Source organism: Peromyscus eremicus, chromosome 8a (genome assembly GCF_949786415.1).
Source record: "Peromyscus eremicus chromosome 8a, PerEre_H2_v1, whole genome shotgun sequence".
In the NCBI taxonomy this organism is placed as follows: Eukaryota; Metazoa; Chordata; class Mammalia; order Rodentia; family Cricetidae; genus Peromyscus; species Peromyscus eremicus.
The window spans coordinates 59,341,027-59,363,000 of record NC_081423.1 but is presented as its reverse complement, the minus strand read 5'-3'; the positions used below and the strand labels follow the sequence as shown (position 1 = coordinate 59,363,000).

The window sequence follows — 21,974 nt, the reverse complement described above, 5'->3', positions numbered from 1 at the left end:
GTGACGTCACGCGACGGTCTTCCTGGGTCCGTGGAGGGCGTGGCGCTCTGCCCGTGACTCGGTCTCGGCGGTGGGAGTCATGGCCACTCGTCGAGCTCTGCACTTCGTATTCAAAGTGGGGAACCGCTTCCAGACGGTGCATTTCTTTCGAGATGTCCTGGGGATGCAGGTGCAGACCGGGGCCGAGCGGGGCCGGCGCGAGCCGCTCCTGGGAGGGAGGACGCCATGCGCATGCGACCCCTTCAGCCGCCAGGCCCGCGACTCCGGGTTGACACGGTGGCTTTTTCAACTTGGGCGAGCCCCCGTTTTCGGGTTGGGAAGCCTTTGAAAGGGCACTGACCTACCTACCAGCTGTGTTGTCTACGCGCACGTTCCATCGCCTACAGACCTTGACAAATGTGTGTTACACTCCTGGCTTGGAGAGCTTGTAGTCCATCGTGAAGGAGCATTGGCAGGCAAAACGTTATGAAATAGTCCCTTCCAGTTCACGGCAGAGCGGTCTCTTCTGGTTTGAAACGTTTGGGTGTGATCAGCAAATTCAAAGTTCGGCTTCCGTCAGGGCTGGGGATTTAAAGTTTAAGTTCTGGGAATGGAATCCGTGGTCTTGCTTGCATGCTAAGCAAGCACTCCGCTATCGCACTACGTGAACATCCCCTGTCAGGGCAGGACCGAATGGTGTCTTTTGTAGTTACTCTTGGCTCTCCTCTGGACAGCCAAGATTTAAGTATGAGGTCAGAATCTAGTCTCCTTTCATATGCCCCGAAAGAGTCCGAGACGCTGCGATTCTAAAGGGGTCACTTAGCTGAAAATATGGAGGTTTATTGCGGAGCTTTTGTTAAGTCGGGGAAGTAGGGAACACACCAGTGCAGACTAGTTTGTAGCGACAAGAATCCAGCTTAGTGTGGAGATGGTACAGAAGGAGTGCAAAGGGAGTTACACGAATTAATCAGTCAACACGAATTGATCATAGAAATAGCTGCTGTGTAAGGGTTGGAGAGGGCTCAGCCTTTGTGAGTGATTACTGCTCTTCCAGAGGATCTGAAGTGGGTTCCCAACACCAGTGTTGGGTGGCTCACAGTCGTCTGTAAATCCAGCTGCAGGGGATCTGATATGTGGCAGACAGACAGACAAACAGACACACTCACACACCTACCTACCTACCTGCTGTTTCAGGGTACCGTGTTAAGGTTTGGCAACAAAGGTTCAAGTGACTTTGGTGTTTGTTTCCATTTAGAGCACATGATGTGGGAAATTAGATTTGTAACCAGCAGTCATGGAAGTCAGAGTTTAGTGGTACTAGATGTCATTATTCTGTTTCTTCGTTGATTAAAAGGTTGTTGTGAGGGTTAAACGTGTTATTGTGTAGATAGTACTTGACTCATAGATAGTTGTGTTCTGTAAAGTATTAGCTACTTTTATGCTATAAATACAAGAGGAGAGATTTGCCAGCCTGGGTTATCAGGAAGTAATTAATGGGGGCCTTGCATTCAAGCTGACCTTGGAAAGTAGGGTTTCCACATACCAAGAAGACCTGAAAAGGTGATGTGGAGATATTTGGGAAATGACACTAATTTTATGTGCAGTTAGCTAGACGAAGAGACGGGATGTGAGAACATACAGGTTGGGACTGTTTCCGGTATTGTCTGGAATGCTATGTTTGCAAAGCACTTTTGAGTTTATGCTGAAGTAAGCGGGGGCTTGTGCTGCCATCAGAGCAATGCTTTAGGGGTCTATTTTTTATGGTAGTATTAAGGAAAGAAATCAATAAGTTTTGTGGGTTGGAGGGGGCAGTAAGTAGCTCAGGTTGCCCTTGAATTATGCTTCTGCCTAATGCCTCCAGAGTGCTGGGGTTACAGGTGTACCACCATACCCAGCTAATGAAGTTGATTTTTGTAATCTTTGAGGGAAGTAATGGAACTTGAACAGGAGCAGTAGGAATCAAAAATGAAAAGCAGCTAATGTGCTGGCCCGTTCCTGCAATCCCAGCAGTTGGGAGGCTCAAGGTCAGCCTATACTACACAGTAAGTCTAAAGCCAAATTGTGCTGCTTACTGAGACAATGTCTTAGGGGGGAAAGAAACGAAGCAGAGAGCAGAAACTAAGAGACTGAGAGCCTTCTCTATTCTAGCTTCTGTCTTAGGTGCTTAAACAGGCTATCCATTTTCACCAACATAGTTGTTCTCACACTCAGTCTGAGACTGAGAGCCTAAAACAGCTTGCTCAGCATTACACGCTGCAGCCAGACTTCTCTACTGCTGAACACACTTTTCTACCACAGGTGGCTTCCTACTCCAAAGAGATTTCATGCCTATTTGAGAATACAACTCACTGTGTATCCTTGGCTGTCTTGGAATTCACCCCATAGACCAGGCTAGCCTTGAACTCACAGAGATCCATCTGCTTGTGCCTCCTGAGTGCTGGGATTAAAGTCGAGTGCCACCATGCCCTTCTTAAGATGTTGTTCTTACCTCTGCTGCATCTGGAAGTTCTGTTTGTTTCTCTTAGTAAAACTGGCAATGTTTATGTTCTGCCCTTTTAGTTTGTATAAATGTGCCATGTACAATACTAGTCCACCGGCAATCCCAGCATGTGGAGAGCTGAGGCCTGCTGAGGCTTATAGTTTGAGATCAACTGGACTACACAGTGAGATTCAGTCTTTTAAAATCAAGGACTAGGAGTGTCACTCAGCAGCAGAGCACTTGTCTAACACAAGTCCTTGGATTCCCCAGCACTCAAAAAAAAGTCAAACTTTACAATTTAGTCTATTTTCTTTACAGGTTCTACGCCATGAGGAATTTGAAGAAGGCTGCAAAGCTGCATGTAATGGGTATGGCACCTCGTGTCTTAAAATCTTAGGTTCGGAATAGCTCCCAAGCAGAACACACTTTCTCAAAGTTGAGTATGATACAGTGGGATAAATCAGGAAATAAATAAATAAATAATTTTTAAAAGGAGGCAAAAAAGAAGGGAAGCTACCTAAACAGCAATGGGGACTCATGCTTTGTTTCTTGGCATTTCACACAACACTTCAGCTACAGCAAGCAGTTCTCCAGTACTCCAAATTCCAGCCAGTTCTCTGACTGTTTAACAATTCCTTATTTATCTGGAAGTCTATGAGACCAGCTACAAATCATAGTAGCCCCTCCTCCTGACCTCAGGGAAACACTGTTTACATTTCCTGGCTTATTATAAAGGATACAAATCAGGAAGAGCCAAGCAGAAGAGCTGTGTGCAGAAAGGTATGGAGAGAAGAGGGATGGTACTTCCAGTTGCTTCCATGATCCCAGCACCTCTATGGCTTCAGCAACCCACAAACTTGTCAAATCTCGTTGAATAGTTTTTACACAGATTTATAGTGTCTCCTCTCCACCCCTCCCCTTCTCAAAGGTGCATGTGGCTGAGCATTCTAATCTTTTGGTCCTTTTGACAACCAGGCAAATCCTCAGGCTATCCAACCTCACCTTCAGTCAGTTCATTATGGTAAACCCAGGCATTCCAGAAGGAGTTCATGAATACAAGGAGTTCATGAATTCACTTAACAGGGAATCCTAAGGTTTAAGGAGCTCTATGCCAGGAATCTTGACAAAGACAGATATTTTTTTCATATTTTACTATAGGCACAAATAAGTATGTGCAGTGGGTAGTGGGATGGCTGAGTGTCTCCTGAGCTTAGTATCCACGGCAAGTTGAAAGCTTCCAAGGTCCATTAGGATTTGCATGCTTACTGATATGCAAAGACATTGTCTGAGGTTAGACTAGAGACCTGCCTTTAGGACTCACTTTCCCTACATTTTTTAAAGGTAACTAGATCTTTCCCTTAAGTCAGTGCCAAATGGACGGTGTGTGGAGTGCGTGGTTGTGGAGTGTGTGGTTGTGGCGTGGTTGTGATGCTCGAGTGCTGTCCACAACTGCTGTCAGCACCTTCAGAGGTCATCTCATCCGTATTTAGAAATTACGGGACCCAAAGGGACTGGCCACCTCACTGTGTCCCAAAGTAGGAAGCAGATTTTTCCTGTGGCCACTGAGCATTACCGTTTTTTTCTTTTTAGGCCTTATGATGGGAAATGGAGTAAAACAATGGTGGGATTCGGGCCTGAGGATGATCATTTTGTTGCAGAACTGACATACAATTATGGCATTGGAGACTACAAGCTTGGCAACGACTTCATGGTAAATATCACTCTGTCCCAGTGCATATCTGCATGAGGCAGAGACGGTTATAATAGTCCAGGTTAGAAACAAAGTTGGCTTAAAAAAAAAAAAAAGAACATCCAGCCTCCACTAGTACCTATATTTACATGCACACATATACACACAGACATACACATCTATACATAATTAAAACTAATAAAAATAAATTTAAAAAATAGGAGTGTTTTGCTTGTATGTATGTGCCACGTGCATGCAGTATCTGAAGAGGTCAGAAGAGGGTGTTGGATCCATTAGGACTGGAGTTAGGGACGGTTGTGAGCTGCCAACCGGGTGCTGGGAACTGAACCCAGGTCCTCTGCAAGAGCAGCCAGTGCTCAACTGCTGAGCATCTCTCCAGCTCTGGATGGCTCTTTAAATTTGAAGTTGAGGAGGTTGTTAGGAGATGGCAGTGGAGCGAGTTGAGAGGAGGGAAGGCAGGCAGGCCTGTGGACAGAGGAGGAGTCTCGGTGGAGGGAACGACCAGCATCTGTTTGACAAGATGCAAGAAGTAGCTGGAGTGGAGAGGGTGGGGGAAGGTGGTAGGAGTTGGGGAAGAAGTGATGTGACAGCTGAATATGGTGGCTCTTGACTGTCATCCCAGTTTAGAAGACTGAGACAGGAGGATTCAGTGTTCTTGAGGCCAGCCAGGGCTGCCTCAAAGGGGAAAAAAGTGCACAATGCTGGGTCTTTTAAGAGCCATCCAGGGAAAACAGAGCCGGTGGGCTGCTTGAGAGTAAGTTGTAGGACGCCTTTTGATCTGCTGCCTGTGGCTACAGAGTAGACAAGACAGACAGAACAGAGGCAGCTGCAGTGGTCCAGAGTGAGCAAGGATGGCTTTCCCAGGAGGCAGGATTATATGCTGTTGGGAACTATGCTTAAAGAATGTCTTCATAGTTAAAATCCAAAATTGGGCTGTTGATACAGCTCAGTGGTAGAGCAATTACCTAGAATAAACAAAGCTTCAGGTTCAAGGTCAGCCTCATAAGTGAATAACTAAATCCAAGTTGTCTCAAATGGTTAGCTGGCCAGTCCAAGAAAGAGCAAGATTTTTCTGCTTGAAAACTGAAGAGATTGTCTTTGGTATAAATGGGTCATATAACACTGACATTTGAATTTCTTTGCTATGATTTATAAATGTCCAAATCTGAAGAATTTGGAGAAAACATCTAAAACCCTCCTTAAAATCCCTGTAAGAAAATGCCAATTAAATCTTAGGTGTTTTTGATTCCTCATCTCATCCTGGAAGAGCTCTGTTGTAATGCTGTCTGCGGATGTTATTTGTCACAGGGAATCACACTTGCTTCCAGCCAGGCTATCAGCAATGCCAGGAAGCTGGAGTGGCCACTCAGTAAAGTTGCAGAAGGAGTTTTTGAAACTGAGGCCCCAGGAGGATATAAGTTCTATTTACAGGATCGAAGTCTACCCCAGTCAGGTAATTACACCAGGCCAGGCAAAAGCCTGGCTCAGGGTGCATTTGATGAGGATGGGAGGGCGCTGGGGCCCAGTTCTTTCTCTACTGTAGTTTTTCTGTATTGATAGCATGTGTCTCCCAAGCCAGTGTTCTCACCTGTATTCTGGAAAGTTAAACCCTTATATATACATTAGTACAGAGCTACAGAGAATCTAGACTGGTTCTGTTTTACAGATAATGTATCTTTTTAGGATTTTTTTTCCAGCAGCAAATAAACAGCAAACCCAACTCAAACTAGTTTGAACAATAAGAAGGTGTTTCAAGTTCACAGAGGAGCAGGAAGACTGAGGGTTAGTTGGTTACGCAGACCAGCCATCTTGAGACCCCAGATTTTCTCTCTTTGTTGTCCTCTCATGCTGTTAGAGCTAGTCCCCGAACTAGTAGGAGATGCTGGAAGCAGGTGAGACTCCATGTTTCCATATTCACTTTGGGAAGGAGCCTTCTAGCAAACCTTGTCTGGAATCTACCAGAGCACTCTCTGGTCAGATTTAATATACTCTGTCTGCTTAATACAGGTTGAATATCCCTATTCCAAAATAGCAGATTTAAATTTTTGTTTGTTTGTTTAAGACTGTGTCTTAGGACTAGGAGGCAGAGGAAGGCTACACAGAGAACCCTGTATCAAAAACAATAACAAAAATTGTGTCTTAACACATAGTTCAGGCTAACCTAGAACTCAGAGATCCTACTGCCTCAACCTCCCAAGTGCTGGAGTCTCAGGCTTGTGCCCCTGTGTTCTGTAAGCTTGAGATTCTGGTGTTTGGATTTTCAGATTAGGAATGCTCAACCAATAAAGCCCATGCAAGTTTCCCAAATTCTGAAATACTTCAGAAAAGTATTTGAAAAGCCTGGTCCCAGGCTTTTCAAATAAGAGATACTCAGCCTGGACTTAAGTAATGGCGAGTTCCACATTCCAAAGATGCTTTTGTCCTTTACCTCGCTAAGACATCTGAGGCTTTAATTTCCTGCTGGTCCATTTGGACTGCACCTGTGCCTGTCCTGCAGCCCTTCTGGCTCTGGGGAGAGTTTTTGCTATTTGCTCAGTTATAGGGAGTAAATCTAAGGTCTCAGGCGTGCTAGGCAAGCATTCTATCACTGAGCTCAGGTTCTCGATGAACTTGGATTTGATGGTTTTACAATCAGTGGAGAAAAATAAACTTGACTCTTCCAGGAGGAGGCCCTGTGAGAAGCACCATGGTTAGTAGTCTTGGCATTGCGAGTCTACAGACGGGGTGGAGGTGATGAAAACCATGGGAAAATACACTGAATTTGTCACAGTCAGATGAGTCAGGTGTAGTTGTAAACAGCTCTTTAGAAGTTCCCTTGGCCACACCCGGTGGCACAGACCTATAATCACAGCTAGTAAGAGGGCTATAGGCTGAGGTATGGCCTTAAGGCCTACTTGGGCTATAGAGAAAGGCCAGTCTCCAAATAAAATGTGGACAAAAGAGGTTCAGTGATAGAGTGCTTGCCTAGCATGTGTGAAGTCCTAGGTAAGGTTCCTATATTGCAATAAAAAAAAAAAGGAAGGGAAAGGAAGAAGAAAGAAAGAAAAGGAAAACTACTTCACAGGGTTGGAGCTGCCGCTGAATGATAGAGTACTTGTCTAATGTGCAAGGGTCTGGGTTCAGCCTCTGGCACCGGCGGCGGTGGTGGGTTTGGGGATTAGAAAATCAACTTACAATATGACATGTTTCCATTATGTGTTAGCTGCTTGGGGGGCGGGGTGGTGGTGGTTGTTTTTTAAATTGTGTGTGTGTGTGTGTGAATGTACACTTGCAGGTTTTTTTTTACTCTAGAATAGAAGGTAAGTATACATGTTATATATACAAAAGCAGGAGGAAGCAGGGAGGAGGACGATAAGGAGGAAGGGAGGAAAAAGTATAACCCATATGTGCAAAGGTAACTACTGTGGACATTCTAGAGTCTGTCTTCCAGATCTTTTATCCAAAACAATACATACACACATATAAATGTACCCTGCTAAGCCATTGCAGGAATTCCACGGCAGCGTTGCGTTACAGAAACTGAGCAGCCTCTGTTGTTGGGTGTTTTGTTTTTCCTAGTGTTTCATTGTTCTGGACAACACTGTTGAATGCCTTTGTGATGAAAGCCCTTCACACAACCACAGCTGCTTTCTGAGTTGCTGAGAACGGACTTGCTTTTTCAGTACATTTTTAAAACTTTTGGTACATTCTGTCAAATCCTTTCCCACAAATTTTCTAGTTTACACTCTTGTCAGTATTTTTCATTTTAGTGCCCTTCTCTGCAGTAAAATAGTTAACATTGCTAAGTTGTCAAGACAACAAAATTAAATGATGAAAAACCAATTATTTGTATTTCCTTAGTTTATTCTTTAAATTTAATCCTTTAGCCATCAGAAATACATTTTGCTGTTTAATTCAAACATGTAGCTTTCCCCCACCAAATGATTATTGTACTGTCATTTATTTGGATCATGTTTCTTTTCATATTGATTTAAAATTCTTTCCTTATAAACTGAATTCTTTAGCTAGGAAGAGAGTTGCTGGAAATGAAATGGAAAGCCTTGTATGCTGGGCACACATTCCCCCTCCAGCCTCCTAAGCTCAGTTCTTACACTTTAGCCCATTCCACTGAAGTGACCTCATTCATCTGTTTTCTTACCTTACAGATCCTGTATTAAAAGTAACTCTAGCAGTGACTGATTTCCAGAAGTCCTTGAACTACTGGTCTAATCTCCTGGGGATGAAAATTTATGAGCATGACGAGGAGAAGCAGAGGGCTTTGCTGGGCTATGCTGATAACCAGGTGAGTGACCTTGCTGAGGAACGGCTTGTCTGCTCCTTTGAGTTTGGTTCATAAATCAGGTTACCATGAAAGCGGGCCTGTGGTTTCTTAACAGTGAGTCAGTGTTTATCCAGATGAGCAGACGAAAACAAAACCCACTAATAACTACCACTCAGATACTGCCTCAGTTTTCGGTCGTGGTAGCTGACCTGTAAGCTTTGGAGTTTTTCCTGTCGCCGCTGCCTCCTGTCACACTACAGGAATGGTAGGGTCACATACCAGTGCTACCGCATCCCGCTGTGTGGCTGCTGGGGTCTGCACTGGGCTCCTCACACTTGCATGGCAAGCGTCTTAGCAAGCATGATAGAGCTTTTGTACTGCACACTTGTGTGACTCGTCAGAAAACGTCAGCCCACTTTCTTATTTCTCTTCAGTGTAAGCTGGAGCTACAGGGCATCAAGGGTGCAGTTGATCATGCAGCAGCCTTTGGAAGAATTGCCTTTTCTTGTCCTCAGAAAGAGGTACTATTTGATAACCTAATTATTTGTTTTCAAGAATTCATTCTTTTTAATTGTGTGTGTGTGTGTGTGTGTGTGTGTGTGTGTGTGTATGTGCATGTGAGTGCAGGTGTCTGTGGCAGCTGTCACATCCCCGGACTTGGACTTACAGGGGGTTGTGAGCTCTTGAAGTGGGTGTGAGGAACCAAACTCCATAGAGCCGTCTCTCTGGCTCCTTATTTTTCCTTTTGCAATTTGTTTGTGTGTGTGTGTGTGTGTGTGTGTGTGTGTGTGTGTGTGTGTGTGTGTGTGTGACCAGCGTTTATGAACCCCCAGACATGGTTGCTGGAAACTGAACTTGGGTCCCCTACAAGAGTAGTACTTGCTCTTAGTTGTTGAGCCCTCTCTCCAGCCCCCAGCCTGATTGTTTAAGCTCTGTCACGATCTGGTTTCAACCTAGCTAAGAACCTTGGACTTCCTTTCCATGAGTTCATTCTGATTGTGGCTTTACTATCATGCTTAACCATTCTTTTAAGAACCACTGAGATCATAAAATCCATCTATAGAAGTGATATGTCACCCTTGCTCACTGCCTTTCTGTGTGTTTCAAGTTGCCAGACTTAGAAGAGTTGATGAAAAGGGAGAAGCAATCGATCCTGACTCCACTGGTGAGTCTGGATACTCCAGGGAAGGCAACAGTGCAAGTAGTCATCCTGGCCGACCCTGTAAGTATCGCTTAGCAAGGGGACAGGCTGCCCCGGGCATTTCTGCAAAGACTGTTTTTTTCACATTGCTTTTCTCTTTTTTGGTATAGGATGGACATGAAATTTGCTTTGTTGGGGATGAAGCTTTTCGAGAACTTTCTAAGAGGGATCCAAAAGGAAGCAAGTTATTGGATGACGTGAGTCTTATTTCTACATTGGTGTCACTATAGGCCAAAGCAGGATGGTATAAAGGATGTACAGGGGCCAGGTGCTTCAAGAGTGTCCTTTCCCTGTTGTGATGACTTTTAATCAGAGACCAGTGTCTTCCATGTCACCCATATCACCCCTTACAGGACTTAGCATTTCCATCTTCCTACTGCCCCAGGCTGACGGGAAGGCATCTGCTACTGCTGTGAGCACTGGTATTCAGCTCCGAGGTGGAAGTTCCTGGCTTCCGTCCCCTTTGGTGTCTTTGGCTGTTTGGTTATCTGAGTTCCATTTGACATCATTCTCTTTCTTCTCCCTTCCTACTTGTTCTCATTATCACACCAAGAAATCCAGTAGCTCTCATCTTTTAAAAACTTTTTTTTAAAAACCGGGCGGTGGTGGCGCACACCTTTAATCCCAGCACTCTGGAAGCAGAGGTAGGCAGAACTCTATGAGTTCAAGGCCAGCCTGGTTTACAAAGCTAGTGCCAGGAGAGTCAGGGCTCCACAAAGAAACTCTATCTCAAAAAACAAACAAACAAAACAAAACAAAACAAAAATTTAGGAGGCAGAGGAAGGGGATCTCTGTGAATTCAAGGCCAGCTGGTCTATATAGCAAGTCCAAGCCAACCAGCGCTACGTAGTGAGACCTTGTCTCATAAAGACAAGGAACAGTGGCTGGAGACATGGGTTCATGGCTAAGAGAGCTTACTGCTCTTACAGGGGACACAGGTTCAGTTCCCAATACCCACATGGTGGTTCACAACTGTTTATAACTCCAGTTCCAAGGGATCTGACACACTCTCTGACCTCCAACTGCTCCTGCATGCACATGATGAACATACATACACCCAGGCACACAAATACACACTAAAATAAACAAAAAACAACACCAAAACAAAACCCTTTCGACTCCAGATGTTTGTTTGTTTTTCTGTTTTTGAGATATGAGTCTTTGTCCTAAACTGACTGCAAACTAGTGATCTTCCTGCCTCAGCTTCCTAAGTTTTAGGACTGTATAACCAGGTTTGTTTAATTAGATTTCTGTTTCAAAGATTTGTCTACACATAGTTTCTATTTCTTGTCTGAAATGCATACTTCAACTGTTCTGTGCTGGCAACAAATAGTGTTCTTGTTGACATTGTTGCTGATCTCATCTCCCCGAATGTAGCAGCTTCTGTTCCCATCAAACCTGGTTTTGCTAATCAGGAAAACAGTAGCCCATTGTTGTACTCTGACTTCTATAGACCTTCTGTGAAGCAGACATTCGCTGAATACTTCGGACTTTTTTTTTTTGTTCCTCTGTGTAGTTTTGGAGCCTGTCCTTGAACTCGCTCTGTAGACCAGGCTGGCCCAGAACTCACAGAGATACTTTGGACTTTTGAGACAAGGACTCTGTTGTCCCGGATAGCCTCCAGTTCCTGGGCTCAAGGGACCTTCCTGCTTCAGCCTTCCATGTAGATAGTACTGTAGGCCTGACCACTGGGCATCACTCATTTCTGAATACCTAACTGAGTGATTAAAGGAATCGATCTATTCCAGTTCTATCATTTTTAATCTCTATAACTAGCCTTCAAACAGTTTATTAAAATTCTTTGGATTTCTTAAAGTTCCTTTAGAAATTTATCTAAAAATGGTGAGATAAAATAAAAATACTCATTTCTTGGGACTGTGGTGTGCTTTATGGAAGATAATTAACCGTAGACATAACACCAGTCATTGTGAATTAAAATGGAAAATATGTAGAAGAAGATAGCTTTTGGAGCTCTATCATGCAGGAAAATGGAATGCTGAGCAAGCTTGAGGCTGGCAGATCTGCTTCTTTTCCCTCCTTTGCTCCTCCACGCACTGGCAGCTGCCCACTCCTCTGGCTGTCCTGTGGAATTGAGACCCTGCCTCCTTCACATCTCCCTGACGCTTCTCCCAGAGGCAGCTGCCATTCTGATTTCCGGCATAGTAGATCAGTTTCATTTATTCTTGGACTACAAACAAATGAATCCATTCAGTAGGTATTTCCCTATGCTTGGTTTCTTTCTCTCAAGATAACGTTTTTTGAGATTCCACCATGTAATTGCTTGTATCATCCTTTGTATTGCTTTTATTAGATAACAACTTGTTTATCCTTTCCCATGGTAGGGAACATTTAGGTTGGTTCTAGATTTTTATCTACTTAAGGAAGAGTGCTGTGAGCATTTTTGTTTTAATCTTCTTGCAGCTCCATGTTTCATGTCTCTAAGGTCAGTACCTAGGGGAATTGCTTTTACTGTACTGGAAAGTGCCGGACAGCTGACAAGAATATTTATACTGAAGTGAATCTCTCTTAGCCAGTTTCTCTTTTCATAGTTTGTTATGTGCAGTCAACCATGTCTGAAAGTATTAAATGCAAACTTCAGAAATGAGTAACTCACGAATTTTAGATTGTACCCTGCTTTGAGTGGCATGATGAAATCTCTTGTTCACTTGCTCTGTCCACTTGGAACAGGAGTAATCACTTTGGGCAGTGTATCCACACTGTGTACACAGAGGAATGCCTTAGTTACCTAGTAGGTAACTGTTACTAGATTAACTCTCAGTATCTCATTGCTCAGTTTCAAAACCTTTATTTACTTAGTAATGGCTCCAAATGACAAAAATAGCAAATTGTCCTCTAGTCTTCCCTCACTCTGTGGTCCTGTGTGTCCCCACACATACATACACTCAATGAGTAAATACATGTAATGAAGAAAGGGAGCCGCAGAAGGACATCTTTTAGGTGAAAAGGTGAAAGTTCTTGGCTTAATGAACCATAGAAACTGGTTAAGGGGGCTAGAGTATAGTCATATTACTCTAGACAGCTTTTCTTTCTCTCTTTTTTTCTTTTTCTCTCTTTTTCTTTCTTTCTTCCATCCATCTGTCCGTCTTCCTTCCTCCCTTCCTTCCTTCCTTCCTTTTTTTCTTTTTTCTTTCTGTTTTTTGAAACAGGGTAGTCCTGGTCATTCTGGAACTTGCTCTGTAGACCAACCTGGCCTCGAGCTCACAGAGATTTACCTGCCTCTGCTTCCTGAGTGCTGGGATTAAAGGCATACACTACCTCCTGGCTAGCTATTTCTATTTTTATGTAAAGTAAATGCTAGGTTGCTAAGATCAAACATAAGAACAAATCTAAGATATTGTAAAGAAGGAAAATTGTTATTATAGGGTTATTGTTGCACTTCAGGTGAGTCTTTAGTTAGGATGAGCAGCAGGACCAGGTGTGGTGGCGTACAACTTTAATCCCAGATCTTGGGAGGCAGAGGCAGGAGGATCTCTGAGTTTGAGGCCAGCCTGTTCTACAGAGTAAGTTCCAGGACAGGCAAGGCAGTGAAACACTGTCTCGAAAAAACGAAAACCAAAACAAAGAAAAAAGGTGAGCAGCATCGGGGAGGCTCAGTGGATAAGCATTTGCCTAGCAGGCATACAGCCCAGTTCAGTCCTGGATCCCTAAATAAAGTTTGGAAAGCGTTCATTACAGGACTGGTCCTGTTCAGGCCTCTCTGCGGAGGAACATGGGGAGTTGCTGGATCTGTGCACGGGGTACGTGTTTGCATTCTCCCTGGCATTTTTTGTTACTGCTTCTTTGATTCTGGTAGCTGTTCTAAGAAATGGGGAATGTGGGCTGGAGAGATGGCTTAGAGGATAAGAGCGGTGACTGATGGCTGCTAGGTCCTGAGTTCAATTCCCAACAACCACATGGTGGTTCACAGCCATCTGTAATGAGATCTGGGGCCCTCTTCTGGCCTGTAGGCATACATGCAGACAGAACACTGTATACATAATAAATAAATAAATCTTTAAAAAAAAAAAGAAATGGGGAATAGTTTCTTGTTTTGGTTTTAATTTGTATTTCCCTAATGGTGAATAGCACCTTTGTATAAGTTTCTTAGCAATTTGCTTTTTATAAATATTTTATAAATATTTATAAAAATATTTGAGTCTTGTCCATTTTTTGCATAATAGTTTTGATTTTTTGATAAGTCATGAATAGAAATTTCAAATACACCCCAAACAAGTATAGCTGTGCCTCCCAGTGCCTCCCAGTGCCTCCCAGTGCCTCCGTGCCATACACTGTCAGCATTCCTTCCCATCACTCTAACTCTTACTTCCTTTTCTTCTTTTTTCTTGGGGATTATCACAAAAATCTCAGGCATCATAGCATTTACCCTAAAATACTCCAGTGTGTTTTATATTTAAGGCAATTTAAAGGAAGTGGGAATTAAGCAATTTACTTATGTACCATGTACTTTAAGAAAAACAAGACTGTATATACATATATGTATAATTTTATCTTTGTGTGCATATGTCTGGGGTGTGTGTGTGTGTGTGTGTGTGTGTGTGTGTGTGTGTGTACCTGTGTGAGTGTGAGTATGGGCTGCACATGCCACAGTGCGTATAGGCAGGTCAGAGGACAACATCCACACCTTCTGCCTTGGAGATAGGGTCTTCTCGAAGCTTCAGATCCCAAGGGCAGCAGTTGGCTTTGAGCTTCCAGAGATTCTCCCTTTCTGCCTCCATCTTGCCATAACTGGGGTTACAGATTCCTGCTGTTGCGTCAGCTTTTCCTGGGTCCTGAGGATTTGAACTCTTGTCCCTCAAGCTTACATAGAGAGTGCACTTTAACCACTGAGCCATCTCCCTGCACCCCACCTTTTAAATTTTTTGTTTGTTTTGCTGTGGATTGTTTTTTGAAGCAGCAAATCTCTATGCGGCTCTGGCTGGCCTGGAACTCTATGTCTTCAAGGCTGGCCTTGAACTTGATATGTAGCTGAGGATGATGTTGAATTCCTGATTCTGATGCCCCTGCTGAATTTATAGGCATAAGTCACCATGCCTAGCTAAAGACACTTTCTCTCCCCTGCCTCCCTCCCTTCCTCCCTCCCTCCTTCCCTCCCTCCCTCCTCCCCCCCCCCCCTCTCTCTCTCTCTCTCTCTCTCTCCCTCTCTCATTTTGCTTGTGTGCATGTGAGAAGCCAAAGCAGGATGTGAGTGTCTTCCTCTATCATGCTCCAGCATATTTCCTTGAGACAGGTTCTCTCACTGAACTAGAAGTTTGTAATTTCTGATAGCTAGCTGCCTAGCCTCCCAGCCAGCAAGTTCTCATGCTCCTCCTATCTGTCTCTGTTTCTCAGTGCTATGGGAACAGCAAAGTGCAGCCGTGATTTTCACGGGGGAATTTGAATTCAGGTCCTCATGTTTGCAGAGCAAGTGCTCTTATCCCTTGAGTTATCTCCCTATCCCTGTCAGCTTGTTTCTATAGACAGGGCCTTACTTTGTAGCCCAGGCTGGCTTAGAACTCACTGTGGTTTCTTGGTTGTTCTCAAACTGTAAGCATTCACCATGCCTTAACTTCCCAAGTAGTGAGATTGCAGGTATGAGCTACTATACCTAGCTTTGACACGTTCTTTTATTTTTTGGTTTTGGTCTTTTCAAGACAGGGTCTCACTATGTAGCTCTGGCTGTCCTAGAACTCACTATTTTGTGGGGTATTCACCAGAGAAGACTGCTCGGACATGGGTTTAAACCAACAGAAAGTCTTTATTAACTGGCCGGCAAGTACACTGAGGATTTGGGATCCCAGTGTAGCCCTGAGCCTTTCTCAGGGTGAGCTTTTAAGCACAAAAATGCATGTCTTGGGTTGACATACTTCAGTTCACAAGAACAGTTAGCCAGAAGCAGAACTACAGAAGCCAAAAAACAAGGATAGTACATTTAGAGACTTTTCTAGAGCTATGGATTTTGATGGATTATGCCTTTGTTTTAGTGTTTAACAGGCAGTGCTGTCTACATACTGAGTTTTTTCTTTATAATTTATTTATTTTTATTTTATGTACATTGGTGTTTTGCCTTCATGTATGTCTGTGTGAGGGTGTCAGGTCCCCTAGAACTGGAGTTAGGGACAGATGTGAGCTGCCATGTGGGTGCTGGGAGTTGAACCCAGGTCCTCTGGAAGAGCAGACAATACTCTTAACCACTGAGCCATCTCTCCCGCCCTACATGCTGAGTTCTACAGCCTGAATGATACTTCCACCATGGAGTCCGTTGTGCTAAGGTCTCGGGCCCTGTTACACTATGTAGATCAGGCTGGCCTGGAACTTAAGAGTTCCTGCCTCTGCAGTGCTGGGACTAAACTTGTGCACCACCACCCCTGGTGTGCTTTGACGTGTTCTTACGTACTGGGTGTATATTCTAGATTCTCCTAAGTCCAATCTGTAAGGAAAATAAGGCTTAGAAAAATGATCACTCATGGGTATCAGGTATTTAGTAAATGGGAGACAGGGACTTAGACGGAGGTCTTCCAGGACTTTATAATCAGTTCTTTCCTTTCTCTGTACCCTGGTCCTTCCTGGGGGCAAAAGATGTCTTGCTGGGTGTAATCCCAGCACTTGGGAGGCAGAGATAGGAGGATCTCTGTAGATCCTCCTGTAGATCAAAGCCAGCCTGGTCTACATAGCAAGTTCCAGGACAGCCAGGGCTATATAGAAAGATCCTTCCTCAAAAACAAACACAAATAAATAAGAAATAATGATATCTCCTAATATCCCAGCCGTTCAGACTAGACTTCCAAGAGCTGTGTTTTGTTTTTCTTTGAACCTGCTTTTTACTTTATATGGTTTTAGTCTTTGGAAGTTTTATTACGTTTTATTTATTCACTGCGTGTGCAAGCAGTGGCACATTGATGGAGGTCAGAGACAACTTGTGGGAGTCAGTTCTCCCCCCACCATGTGAGTCCAGGGCATCAAACTCAGGTTGCAGGTTTGGCAGCAAGTATCTTTACATGACAAGCCATCTTGCCAGCCCTAGGATTATTTTAGATTTTTAGACACAGCCACTTTGACATAGTTTCTTCTCACTTGTTTTGATTTTCTCTTAAATTCTGTTAGTCGTTATTCACCAAGAGCTGAGTTCTGCGTCTGAAATATCTCTGGTCTATTGATACGCTTTTGAAATCCAGTGAGTTTGAAACTAATCCCCTAGCTCTCTCTTGCCTCCCAGATAACCTTCTTCACTGACTGAGCTTGCTGCATGTCTGGCCCTCATCTCCTCTCTGGTCTGTCTGTATCTTCTGAAAGCCCTTAGCTCAGCCCTGTCTGTTCTCACTGCACTGCTTATGGTAACAAAAGTATTCTTGTCTCCACCCAAAGGGCTTTTTGTCTCTCTCCTTGAGCTGGTCCTTCAAAACGGAGAGGTTTTTTTTTAATTCTCCATACCAGAGTTAATTGTTCTTTTCCTCAGTCTTTATGACTGCTAAAACAGAAACAACTCTTCCAGCTCTAGGGAGGCTGTTGGGTTTTTTTTTTGGGGGGGGGGAATGGTGGGGGGCGGGGGCGTGTTTGAGACAGGTATCTTTGTGTAACAGCTCTGGCTGTCCTGGAACTCAATCTGTAGACCAGGCTGGCTTCGAACTCACAGAGGTCCACCTTCCTCTGCCTCCCGAGTGCTGGGATTAAAGGTGTGTGCCACAACCTCCTGGAAGGGAGTTGTTTTTTAATATTGCTTTAAGGTTTAAGTTCTTTACATTTTCATCCAAATAATAAATCAGATAGCCCTAAAATCGATTATTACTTATTAGGCAGGCATTTATGAAGTAACCTAGGCTATTCTGGAACTGGCAATTTTCCTGCTCCTCCTCTTGAGTGCTGGTATTGCAGGTGTCCACCACCAGGCTGGCTAGGTCTAAGATTTCATAGAAATGAAACATAGCCATGTCTTGTCCCATTTCTGAAGCTCACTGCCAAGGACAGTCACCTTCAGCTTCATTATTGCTAAATTAAATACATTTATTTATGTTGTTTCCTAACGTAAACATTATCTTGTCATTTCCTCCTGGTGTAGATGAGTATTTCTGACACACTGTTTCTCTAACCATTTAATTGTTCCTTACCTTTTAATCTGATAGGACTTGTGAGTCATTTACAGTAAATGCCTCAAAGCACACATGCTTTGGTTTTTTTGGGTTTTTTTTGGGGTTTTTTTGGTTTTTTTTTTTTTTTTTGGTTTTTCGAGACAGGGTTTCTCTGTGTAGCTTTGCGCCTTTCCTGGAACTAACTTGGTAGCCCAGGCTGGCCTCGAACTCACAGAGATCTGCCTGCCTCTGCCTCCCGAGTGCTGGGATTAAAGGCGTGCGCCACCACCACCCGGCATATGCTTTGTTTTGAAAAGTAACTTTCTGTGTGATTCCATAGCTGTTCAGTATAATCCCCAAAGCCTAGATTGTCACTTTTGTCGTACCTGGACTCAGTATAGTACCTAGTGCATGATAAAAACTCAATTTAAAAAAAAGATTTATTTTTATTACCATTGTGTTTTTGTTTTTGTTTTTTGTTTTTTTTGTGTGTGTGTATATGAGAGAGAGAGAGAGAGAGAGAGAGAGAGAGAGAGAGAGAGAGAGAGAATATGGCATATGCGCAGGTGCCCTTGTGGTGCAGGAGACAGTGTTAGTTCCCCTGGAGTTAGAATCATAGGTGACTGTGAACCCCTTGACATGGATGCTGGGATCTGATCTCAGGTCCTCTGCAAGAGCCGTACATGTGCTTAAGTGCTGAGCTGTCTCTCCAGCCCCCAAAACCCACTTTAAAAAAAAGTATTACCATATTTGCTCTTTTTGTTGTTTGTTTGTTTTGTTTTTCCAGACAGGGTTTGGTGGTGGTACTGGGGCTTGAACTGGAGGTGGTAAGTAGTACTCCACCATCATTTAGCCTTGATGTCAGACTAAGCTCATAGCATTGGAGATTCTTGTTCTCCCTAGGACCCCGGAGTCACACACACCGTCCCTGCTCTCTCATCAACAGCCTGTCCCTGTTGCCAGCAGCATGTGAGAATCACCAAGCGACTGCTCTCCTGCTAGAGTGGGCAACATTCTCCACACAGCTGAACTCGCTTTCCTGCTAATGTGACGGTGGAGAATGCAGACTTGGAGTAATGTCTGTCCATCTGTTTCCACAGGCAATGGCAGCAGACAAAAGTGATGAGTGGTTTGCCACGAGAAATAAACCGAAGGCTTCGGGTTAATGGAAGCCGTGGGAGAGCAGCACTTACACCTGCAGTCTAGCATCTGAGGCCCAGCACGTCTGTTTACAATCAATACCCCACCACTTAGTGTGTCCAGCATAGACAAGGAGGCTCGTGTGGTAGTTCCACTCTTCAAAGCTCTGTTGTGTTTTAGAAATGAAATGTTATTTTTATCATTCTTGGTAGAGGTGAACTCCTGTGTGTAATTGTATTAAGTTGGTTGTCCAGACTGAGACAGCTCTATATGGAACATTATTACCCTTGGCTGGGGATGGAGGAAAATTTCATTAACTGTGAATCACGTTGTTAATATTGGAACAAATGTTCAAATGAAGCCAAACCAGCTGGGCATGGTGGCACACGCCTTTAGTCCCAGCACTTGGGAGGCAGAGACAAGAGGATCTCTGTGAGTTCGAGGCCAGTCAGGACTACAGAGAGAGACCCTGTCTCAAACAAAACAAATCAAAAAAAGCCAAACCAACTGCTTAGAGTGCTGATGTTTCCAGGTGGATCTTACCATCAAAGGTCTTGACGTTTAAAGAAACTTTTTCTTTTGGCTTTCCAAGACCATCTCCCCTGATAGCACAGGGTAGCCCCCTGATAGCACAGGGTAGCCTGTCCCTTCGCTATGGAGCTCAAGGTAGCTTTTAACTTTTTCCCGTTGAGACAGAGTCTCACTTTGTAGTCCTGGCAGGCCTGGAACTGTGTCAACCAGACTGGCCTCAAACTCTCAGAGACCCACCTGCCTGCCTCCTGCTCGGATCAAAGGCACAGGCCACCCTGCCCAGTGGCTTGAACTTTTGATCTTCCTGCCTCAGCCTTCAGTGCCGGGATTATAGATGTGTGCCACTATTCCAGATTTAATGGGTTTTTTGTTTCATTGCTTTTTAATAGATTTTATCCTGGGGCTGTAGCGATGGCTCAGTGGTTAAGAGCACTGTCTGCTCTTCCAGAGGTTCTGAGTTCAATTCCCAGCAACCACATGGTGGCTCACAACCATCTGTAATGAGATCTGATGTCCTCTTCTGGCTTATGGCAAACTTGCAGCAAGAACACTGTTTACAAAATAAAATAAAAATAAATCTTAAAAAAAAAAAAAAAAGCCCCAGTTGCTCTTCTAGAGGACCTGAGTTTGTTCCCCAGCACCCACATGGCTGCTCTGTCTGTAATTCTAGTCCCAGGAGATCCAGCACCCTCTTAGTGCCGTTGAAGGCAATGCGTATACATGGTACACATACATGCATGCAGGCAAAACACCCATGTACAAAAAGATTAAGAAAAATTATCCTTTGAATAAAAAAAAATCTGGGTAATTCTTCACCTTGATTTTATATTTTGAATAACTAGAGAAAACAAGTGTTTAATGAACAAAATATTCACATTTCTGTGGGCCTGGTTCTGTACTATTTTCTTGATAAAATGGTTTTAGTCATCTTTAAAATGGATTAAATTATTTCTTCAGCCTGAAAAATGTTTTTCATATTCTGGTGATTTTTCTGTTTGGGTTAATATAGGAAGTTGGTTTCAAACATTAAAAACAATTTTATTGAGTGCATTTGTTATTAAAAATTTTTGGAAAGGATGGTTCTAAAATGAAGTTGGGTTTGTGTTTGTTTTTTTGGTTTTTCGAGACAGGGTTTCTCTGTGTAGTTTTGGTGCCTGTCCTGGATCTCACTCTGTAGACCAGGCTGGCCTCCAACTCACAGAGATCCGCCTGGCTCTGCCTCCTTAGTGCTGGGATTAAAGGTGTGTGCCACCACCACCCAGCTTGTGTTTGTTTTTGAGACAAGGTCTCATGTAGTCCTGGCTAGTCTGGAACTCACTGTGTAGACCCTCTAATTCACAAGGAGAAAAGAGGACTATTTAAAATTTTGTTAACTTGGCTTGGTGGTGCACATCTTTAATCCAGCACTTAGGAGACAGGGGTAGGCAGATCTAGATCTCTGTGAGTTCAAGGCCAGCCTGTCTACAAATCAAATTCCAGGACAGCTAGGGCTGTTACACAAAGAAACCCTGTCTCCAGACAAACAAACAAACAAAAAAACCCTTTAGGGCCCACAAGATAGCTCTGTAGGTAAAGGTGGTGGCACAAAAGCCTGGCAACCTGAGTTTGCTCCTTGAACCTATGTAAAGGAGAGAATCAACTCCACAGAGTTGTGTTCTGACCTCTTCATGCACGCTTAGCATACTCACTCCTGCCACACCTACACATAGTGTACACACAATAATAATAATGTTTTAATGATAAAAAATATACTTTATAACCATCAAGGTGGTTCATGCTTGTAATCCCAGCACTCAGGAGGAAAAAACAGATGGATCTCTGAAAGTTGAGGCCAGCCTGGTTTACACAATGAATACCAGACCAGCCAGGCCTTATCCCCAAAACCAGAATAACCAAAAAAAAACAAAAACAAAAACACCTTTAGAAACTTGTTGTTACATGATTAGATTTGCTAGGGATCAAACCCGGAGCCTCACACATGCCAGACAAGTGACTGTATCTCAGATGGAGGACAAGTTTTGAAGAAAAGTATTGGCAAATGCCATGATACTGTAGAGTCCTTCAAGAACTCTAGCACTTCATATGCCAGCTTCCAGGCACCATGGTAGCTCATTGATGATGAAATGGTTGACAGAAAGTACCCTGGCACTTGTATGAGCCACATGTGCCTATCATGATATTGTCTGTCAGGGCCCCAAGCAGAAACCTAGGTTAAGAACAGCAATCCTAAGAACATCTAGGATGCCAAGCCTTAGATGAGTCTTTCGGATGCTAAGATTCTGAAACCATCTTGCTCCATTGTCCCTTGGCTGCTGTGTTGTGATGCATGAGTTACTTCGCCACTGTGTCACTGAAAGTTTGAGTTCATCAAATTACTAACTTCTCGGGGCCCGTGGTCTAGACCAGGACTTTTCTATTTGACTTTAGCTCTTTAGAAGGCAGAGTCCTAGAGGCAGAGGCAGGAGGATCTCTGTGAGTTCGAGGCCAGCCTGGTCTTCAAAATGAGTTCCAGGAAAAGGTGCAAAGCTACACAGAGAAACCCTGTCTCGAAAAATCAAAAAAAAAAAAAAAAAAAAAAAAAAGGCAGAGTCCCCTCTGTACTGTTGGGT

At 43.7% G+C, this 21,974-nt stretch overlaps 1 protein-coding gene across 1 annotated transcript; it reads left to right on the top strand.

Annotated features, from left to right (window-relative positions):
• The first annotated feature begins 5 nt into the window (after positions 1 to 5).
• Glod4 (glyoxalase domain containing 4) lies at positions 6 to 20,331 on the top strand. Its single transcript, XM_059271230.1, has 9 exons — positions 6 to 169; positions 2,777 to 2,826; positions 4,049 to 4,169; positions 5,478 to 5,622; positions 8,315 to 8,451; positions 8,865 to 8,951; positions 9,539 to 9,652; positions 9,742 to 9,828; positions 18,795 to 20,331. The coding sequence occupies exons 1-9, from the start codon at positions 80 to 82 to the stop codon at positions 18,858 to 18,860; spliced, it is 897 nt and encodes a 298-aa protein (XP_059127213.1). The 5' UTR covers positions 6 to 79; the 3' UTR covers positions 18,861 to 20,331.
• Positions 20,332 to 21,974: the final 1,643 nt, after the last annotated feature.

Excerpts from the sequence above, each read along its gene's own strand:
- Glod4 (XM_059271230.1), top strand. The coding sequence starts at position 80 with ATGGCCACTCGTCGAGCTCTGCACTTCGTATTCAAAGTGGGGAACCGC. Across the intron at positions 2,827-4,048 it reads TGCAAAGCTGCATGTAATGG|GCCTTATGATGGGAAATGGA; the intron begins GTATGGCACCTC and ends TTTTCTTTTTAG. Across the intron at positions 8,452-8,864 it reads TGGGCTATGCTGATAACCAG|TGTAAGCTGGAGCTACAGGG; the intron begins GTGAGTGACCTT and ends ATTTCTCTTCAG.